Source organism: Mytilus edulis, chromosome 5, assembly GCF_963676685.1.
Source record: "Mytilus edulis chromosome 5, xbMytEdul2.2, whole genome shotgun sequence".
NCBI classification, from domain to species: Eukaryota; Metazoa; Mollusca; class Bivalvia; order Mytilida; family Mytilidae; genus Mytilus; species Mytilus edulis.
The window spans coordinates 40,425,079-40,434,211 of NC_092348.1; the positions used below are offsets into that span (position 1 = coordinate 40,425,079).

Consider the following 9,133-nt stretch of genomic DNA (forward strand, 5'->3'; position numbering starts at 1 on the left):
CTACTGAGGGTAAAAGACTACAAAAAAGAAAATATCACAATGTAAATGACAAGCAAACACATTTACTAAATTTTATCACCGGTATAAGGAAATAATTCGTAAATATAACTCAACATGCAGACATCTTATACGTTCAGGTATTTCACATCCAAAATTTTATGGAAATATTCTTTATAAAGCACAAAAATGTCAGTATTCTCCTCAGAAACTAACAAAACCTTTAAATAGACTTATTAAAAGGGGATATAGTTACGATACTGTTGTCAGGTCATTAAAGATTGCATATTTTGGCTTTAACATTGATTCACTGATAGGGTCTTTGCATCGGAACTAAACACATTTACTTCTAAAAAAACAGTTGTTGGCATGACACGGGTTATGTTCTTCTCATATATTTTATGATAGTATGATACTAAACCCCTAACGGGAGGGATTGTACCTGATATTCATATGATGAAGACATAATCTTTCAATCAGTTTAATTGAGGTCTGGAGCTGGCATGTCAGTTAACTGCTAGTAGTCTGTTGTTATTTATGTATTATTGTCATTTTATTTATTTTCTTTTGTTACATCTTTTGACATCAGACTCGGACTTCTCTTGAACTGAATTTTACTGTGCGTATTGTTATTCTTTTACTTTTCTACATTGGCTAGAGGTATAGGGGGAGGGTTGAGATCTCATAAACATGTTTAACCCCGCCGCAATTTTGCGCCTGTCCCAAGTCAGGAGCCTCTGGCCTTTGTTAGTCTTGTATGATTTTAAATTTTAGTTTCCTGTGTATAATTCGGAGTTTAGTATGACGTCCATTATCACTGTACTATTATGCATATTTTAGGGGCCAGCTGAAGGACACCTACGGGTGCGGGAATTCTCGCTACATTGAAGACCCATTGGTTGCCTTCGGCTGTTGTTTGCTCTATGGTCGGGTGGTTGTCGCTTTGACATATTCACCATTTCCTTTCTCAATTTTATTTTTTACAGAGTTTGTCTTTAGTGCCGTGTGGAGACAGTAGAGTGCCTCCCCGTGCTTAAGGTTTATGCTCTTATATTATACTAGATTATGGAGTGTGTGTCCGAGCGAGAACTTCTCTATGTTCATTACTTTAGGAATATCTATCAAAAAGTAGTATTTTAATATTCAGCCCCATTCATCTATTTAGTCAGACGTCAGTCGCTACCTTGATATACCCTTTCTTTTTTTAAATTTGTCGGGTAACTTATGACAATAAGCATCTACTGTGTGATGGTTCATATTCTGGACGCCAGTCTTTGCTCCTTTGTAATAAATCTACATACCAAAAAACAAATATGAAGCTTAGAAATGGAAAAATATTAAATACTAAACTCGTTCAAAGGGTATCTACACGTCTCAATCTTCAGAATCGCTTATCTAAAAATACTACTATAGCTAACGTTTTTAACAATAAAAATCGTGGTTACCCTTCTATCGATAAGTGTCATGCCAAAAAATGACTTACGTGTCCCCGTCTTTCCACCAACAATACAGTAAGGTCCACATTTAATGGTCGCACCTTTTTTCTAAATTTTGAAACTGATATTACTTGAAAAACAAACAGTATTATTTATTTACTCACATGAAACAAACCGGGATGCGGTATTCAGTACGTAGGTGAAACTGGGCGATATTTATCTAAACGCACGCAAGAACACCTGTATCGTTTTAAAAGACCCAATAAATTCAAAAGTATCATTTATCAACATCTTAAGAAGCACAGTCATCCTATTAAATATTTAACAGTTCAACCTTTAGAAGTAGTAAATAAGCAGCCTGGTGAATCTCATTCCAAGTTTGTACGATCACGAAAAATAAATGAATTAAATTGGATTAAAAAATTACAGACAGTCTACCCTCTCGGTCTTAATGATAATATCATGGGAATTGGCAATATATCAAGAACCGATTCTGTTAACATTTTGGATATAGTTTATAAAACTGTTCGTAAAAATCGTTCTCATGGACGCAGAAAAAATCGCAATCAAAGAAAATTTCGGACCAACCATACAAATATTTCGGACCTAATTTCCATTTCAAAAAACAACGGCAGACATTATCTGTTAACCAAGCTTTGTTCTTTACCTATAAATAAATTAAATAAAATTTTAGAGGATTGCAACACAATTTCATATTACAGTCCTAAGTATGAAATTGTCCAAATTATAATGGCATATTGTTATTCTAAACTGTTTCCAAAAATTGATCGACCTGAAGATCATAAAAAACATTTTATTAAAATAAAGTATGTCAATAAAGGTTTTGATTTTGTAAATATTGCCGGTATTTTTAACGACCATTCTGTTAAAGACCAAATTCCTGGATATTTTGATAATACTGAACTCCCTCTCATTTGTTATATTTACAAGAAATCTACCCGAAAATATGTGTTTAATTATAGCCAATTGTGTAAAGATGTAAATATCACTGAAAATACACCTATGTCGTGTAATTGCAGTAATTCAGAATACACCTATGGACCAATTTCCCATGTTATAACAGGAGACCTTAACATCGTTCGCGACCGAGAGTTAAAATCATTCCTCAGTAAAGGACCTAAATATCGTCCCCCGTCAACTATTAACTGGAATGAGTGTCGTAATATCATCAACGACTCACTCCGCGCCTACTGTTTGAAATGGGTAAAACGGGAAAAAGCTGACAAAAAATCTTTGGACTCTTTTATTAATTCAGTAATGAAGATAGTTGATATTCGAATACAACATTTTAAAGAACATTTTACCCTCAACAAAAACTATAAAAACCCTATTTCGCGTATCAAAAATAAACTAACAGAACTAGCCAAGGAATTTGTTTTTGTCCCGGCTGATAAAGCTGCTAATAATATCATTATTGTTTGACGTAAATTTTATATAGAGGTTCTGCAAAAGGAAATCACAAATTCACCAACATTCCAACTGACTTCATTTTCAGAAAACGACATCTGTAACAAACATAAACTTTTAGCTACTTCTTTACAAGCAGAACCAAACACAATGAAAGTCCCAACTATGTACTGGCTTCCGAAGCTGCACAAAAAACCTTACAAATATAGATTTATTTCATCTTCCAGCCATTGTTCAACTACTAAATTGTCTGTTTTACTTACTAGTACACTTGGTACAATAAAAAACCTGATAATAAATTGTTCAAATAAGGCCTTTGAAAATAGTGGAATTAATTACTTTTGGAGTGTCAAAAACTCGTTGGAAGTACTTGATAAATTGCATGCATATATTGGTGATTTTGAATCTGTTCAAAGTTTTGATTTTTCTACCCTATATACCACTTTGCCTCATATTCTTATTAAGAAAAAATTCACATCCCTAATTAACTGGGCATTTAAAAAGTCGGAATGCGAGTACATATGTTCAAACTCTTTTAGATCATTTTTTAGTAGCAATAAACAAAAGAACTATGTCAATTGGACATGCTTTGATACTATTTATGCACTTGAATTTTTACTTGATAACATTTTTGTTCGCTTTGGAGATTCCGTATATCGTCAAGTTATTGGAATTCCAATGGGGACTAACTGTGCACCACTTATTGCGGACCTGTTTTTGTATTGTTATGAGTTACAATTTATGACTAAAATTAGCAAAGACCCATCAAAACAACATTTGATACAAAAATTTAACAATACTTTTAGATATTTGGATGATATATTGGCTCTAAATAATGACGACTTCAGTATGTATACTAAAGAAATTTATCCTGTAGAACTTACTTTAAATAAAGCTAATGATAACAATGACCACTGCCCTTTCCTCGATCTTGATATCTATATCATAAACGGGAAGCTTAATACAAAAATTTATGATAAAAGAGATGATTTTTCATTTCCTATTGTTAATTATCCATTTTTAGATGGTGACGTTCCCTTGTCACCATCTTATGGTGTTTATATATCTCAACTTGTACGATTCGCTCGTGTATGTAACAATGTATTAGATTTTAGCGAGAGAAATTTATGTATTACTGAAAAATTATTACACCAGGGTTTTCGATATCACAAACTGGTCAAAACATTTACTAAATTTTATCACCGGTATAAGGAAATAATTCGTAAATATAACTCAACATGCAGACATCTTATACGTTCAGGTATTTCACATCCAAAATTTTATGGAAATATTCTTTATAAAGCACAAAAATGTCAGTATTCTCCTCAGAAACTAACAAAACCTTTAAATAGACTTATTAAAAGGGGATATAGTTACGATACTGTTGTCAGGTCATTAAAGATTGCATATTTTGGCTTTAACATTGATTCACTGATAGGGTCTTTGCATCGGAACTAAACACATTTACTTCTAAAAAAACAGTTGTTGGCATGACACGGGTTATGTTCTTCTCATATATTTTATGATAGTATGATACTAAACCCCTAACGGGAGGGATTGTACCTGATATTCATATGATGAAGACATAATCTTTCAATCAGTTTAATTGAGGTCTGGAGCTGGCATGTCAGTTAACTGCTAGTAGTCTGTTGTTATTTATGTATTATTGTCATTTTATTTATTTTCTTTTGTTACATCTTTTGACATCAGACTCGGACTTCTCTTGAACTGAATTTTACTGTGCGTATTGTTATTCTTTTACTTTTCTACATTGGCTAGAGGTATAGGGGGAGGGTTGAGATCTCATAAACATGTTTAACCCCGCCGCAATTTTGCGCCTGTCCCAAGTCAGGAGCCTCTGGCCTTTGTTAGTCTTGTATGATTTTAAATTTTAGTTTCCTGTGTATAATTCGGAGTTTAGTATGACGTCCATTATCACTGTACTATTATGCATATTTTAGGGGCCAGCTGAAGGACACCTACGGGTGCGGGAATTCTCGCTACATTGAAGACCCATTGGTTGCCTTCGGCTGTTGTTTGCTCTATGGTCGGGTGGTTGTCGCTTTGACATATTCACCATTTCCTTTCTCAATTTTATGTATCAACCATAAGTCATTTATAACAAGCAATCAATATCAAACATAAAAATATTGGATGAATAACGCCGACTTTATACTAGTAAAATCTTGAAAAATAAAAAATAAAACTTTATTACGATTCACACATTCCATACAGTGAAAATTAAAAAATCTGACATGACCCATGTGATCAACTCATTTGACGATTCGCACTTTTCATACAGTGATTTGAACAACGTGATTTGTGTGTGAAATAATTCAAAGCGTATACTTTATAATCAGTAAAAATACTTATGTAAACTTTATCTAACAATAGTTTTAAGATAAATAAATGTAAAGAACTTACTCTATGGCGCTTATAACCAGCAAATATAAGTGTTGAAAGCAGAACAAATTTGACAGGAAATGTGTCTGACACCACAAAAATACTAATAAAGGAAACAAATCGGAAATCCGTTCCGGTAACATTACACTCCCCTTCCGATATTTCTAACTGAAAATCGCTATCAAAAATTAACTCATTTATCTTTAATCACATGATAAAAAATTATTACTTCTATAGCATGTTAAACTTGAAAAATTAGAGAAAAGATGTGTGATACATTGTTACTCACAATACACATACATTCAACAAATGACAATGAATGAACATAAAAAATCATACTAAATTTCTCAAAAATCTCACAATGTATCTATAATATAAACCACTTGCAATTGTCGAACTGAAGAGTTTTAAGATGCTTCAATCAATCGAACCAATTCGCTTATTGGTCTCACATACGACTTCCTTTGTCCATCAACGACTATAGACACTTGGACCTTTCTAACTTTAGAATCAACACTTTCAAATACTTTGTCAATAACACCAAGTGGCCATTGACTTCTAGGAAGTTCGGTCTTCCGCATGAGAATGACATCACCTTCAAGGAAATTATCACCTCCAGATTTCCATTTCGGACGAGCCTGAAGGCTATCGATGTACTCTGTTTGCCAACGATACCAGAATTGATCGGCTAGATACTGTAACGTGAGCCTATCATGCGCTCCCACACACCACCAAAATGTGATGCATGAGGGGGGTTGAAAATCCAAACTATTTCATTGTCTGATAAAAACTGCTTCATCGGAGTGTCTTCAACGAATTCTGATACAATATTAAGCTCCTTCGCAGCACCAACGAAATTAGTACCACGGTCTGACCTCAATTCCTGAATTGGTCCACGCAAAGCAATAAATCTTCGCAAAGCGTTAATAAAAGAGGCACTACTTAATTCCTCAATAAGTTCCACATGTATTACACGAGATACTAAGCATGTCAATAATAGACCCCAACGTTTGTTTGAAGAACTTGCTGCGCGTGTTCGACGGACAATAACTTGCCATGGACCGAAAACATCTAAATCTACATAAGTGAACGCTGCATCAACTTGTAACCTGTCAGCTGGCAGGTCTGCCATTTGAGTCCAACCTAACTTGCCACGTAATTTCCTGCAAAGTAAACAATTATGGATGACACTATTGACTTTTCGCTTAACGCCTAATATCCATAAACCAGCAGAACGTATTGCGCCTTCGGTCATTGTCCTGCCCTGATGTTGAACCTTCGCATGATAATGTCTTATGAGAAGAATTGCGACATGGTGGTTTCTCGGTATAATATACGGATGTTTGTCTAGTGGCAAGTCTGCAGTATTATCGTCCTTAGTAAGCATATGTCTGATACGACCTCCAACTCGCAAGACACCATTATTATCTAAGATTGGGTTGAGTGATATTAACGAACTATTCTTCGGTAAATTCTGACCACATCCTATTGCTTCAAGTTCCGTGTGAAAACATTCGTTTTGCACATGTTTTAAAGTCACAATTTCAGCTTCCTCTGTTGTAACAGCTGATTTGTCGCCACTTTTTCTACGCATGCAACCTTTCATAAGTCGAACCAAACAAACTAATTTTGACCACTTAGAAAATTTATCAATACTGTTACATAACAGACAAGATGTAGATACATGTCTATTCCAAGCACAGCAGCACATAGTTCGAGACGGGGTATAGTATGTCCGTGCTTCGGAGCAACCTTTGTTTTTCCAATAAGGAATCCTATATCACTAGTTTCTCCTGAGAACACCTTTAAATACGCAACGGCGGCCACAGCTTCCTTCGATGCATCACAAAAAAACATGAGCTTCTAACCTACTTGCATTCTCAACTGAATAAATACAATACATTCTTGGAATACGCAAATCACAAAGGTTTTTCAACGAGTCAACCCATAATTTCCAGCGTTTATGAAAATCTTCCTCTAGCGGATCATCCCAGTCGGTAGACGAAGAGCATGACATAATCTCGCGTAGCAATAACTTTCCTTCTAGAGTTACTGGTGCGGTAAAACCAATGGGGTCGAATAAGCTGTTGATAGTAGAGAGCACCCCACGGCGCGTGAATGGCTTCGGTTCTGTATCGACACTAAATACAAAGGCATCTAAATTAATGTCCCATGATTTGGCTAGACTTCTTTGCAACGGTAAACTTTCTTCGTCAATGTCAATGTTTTTCAAGTCTTTCGAAAGATCATCTTTAGCAAATTGTTTAAGTACTTCTGTTGAGTTCGACGCGATTTTGTGTAGTCTTAATCTGCCGCCTTTCATCAATTCACTTTGTGTATTCTTCACTAAATCAACGGCTTCGCACACACTTGAACAACTTATTAGTCCATCATCGACGTAGAAGTTCTTAGATACAAATTTCTGAACGTCTAGAGATGCGGTTTGGACAGATCTACGCAAACCATATGTGGCAACAGTTATTATATTAAGCAGTATACCGTTTAGTGTTGGATGTCAAATAAGGTCCTTATCGTACGAATCCTTCAAAGCTTAACATGCTGGATTGACATAATCTTTTGTGAGAGAACCTTCTTTTAAAATGCCAACAGTATTTGCATATTTGAAATTTATAAACTTAAAAACAGTTTTTCCGTTTGAATTGTTTTATATAGATGTTTTTTAGTCTCCTGTGAAGAGTTGTCTCATTGGCAATCATATCACAGGTTCTTTTTTATATTCATATATAAGATGTACAGTGAGCGACCACATGAAATCGGTTTATCCGATATCAGTGTCAAGTGACACAATTATAACCCTCTATTTCCAAATCATAATTTTTAAAAGAAACCATTAAAGGTCAATGTACTGTTTTCAACACGGAGCCTGGTCTTACATTGAACAGAAAGATTAAAGGGTCCCAAAAAATTACAAGTGTAAAACCATTCAAACGGGAAAACCAATGGTACAATTATATAAAAAAAACGAGAAAATTATGAACCACAATAACAAACGACAACCACTAAACATCAGGTTCCGGACTAAGGATAGGTGCAAACACATGCAATGGGTTTAATAACATCAACGGTACCAATTGTCCTGCACCAAATGCACATTTCGACATAATATGTCTCTTCAGGTTTAAATATTTTCATATGGGTAACAACCTTAAACCTTACCTGGCACAATAGTATATTATCATAACATAAAAAGACACACTTTAAATTATCAATTGAAATGGCTTATCTTAATCAAAAGACATAAATAGCATAAAATAGCACCATATAACAATGTAAACCATGATCAATATGCCGCCAAATAAAATAATTTGCACAGGTAAAAGAAAATAATTTTGTAGAGTATAATTGGAGAACGGAAATAATAATTACAAAATAAATAATTTTGTTGTTCATAGTACGAGTGTAGACGTGACAATTTATAGCAATACTAAACAGCAATTAAAGCTGGTATAATTAAATAAAAAGAACTGTTAATTTAGTATGTAATTCTGTGTAGTATATGTATCACACCATCGCTACATTATTGGCTGCTTTGTCGACCGGTACAAATACAGACCGTTTTGCGGGTACTTGGAGTGTATTAGTTATTCTAGAAATGGGTATATCATGGACCCTTTTATTAATTTCAGAATTCTTTTCGAAATAAGATATTTCAGATTGTCAGATTTTTCACGTTTACACAATTGTTTAAAGTAGACAGACAGGGTTTCTTTAACGACATGACGACACCATTTGCAATCCATTATAGACGGAGGACGATATTTAGACCCTTTCCTAAGAATTGTTGACGAACAAAGATTTGGAAAACAGATAATCAAAATTTTAATCTGCTAACATATGCATGATTGTTA

General features: G+C 34.4%; 1 protein-coding gene across 1 annotated transcript; it reads right to left on the reverse strand.

Moving 5' to 3' along the window:
- Nucleotides 1–5,952: 5,952 nt before the first annotated feature.
- Nucleotides 5,953–6,858, reverse strand: LOC139525089 (uncharacterized). The gene has a single exon (XM_071320271.1). The coding sequence runs from the start codon at nt 6,856–6,858 to the stop codon at nt 5,953–5,955; it is 906 nt and encodes a 301-aa protein (XP_071176372.1).
- Nucleotides 6,859–9,133: the final 2,275 nt, after the last annotated feature.

Bases quoted from the DNA above. Each gene is read 5' to 3' on its own strand.
- LOC139525089 (XM_071320271.1), bottom strand. From the start codon at position 6,858: ATGCGTAGAAAAAGTGGCGACAAATCAGCTGTTACAACAGAGGAAGCT.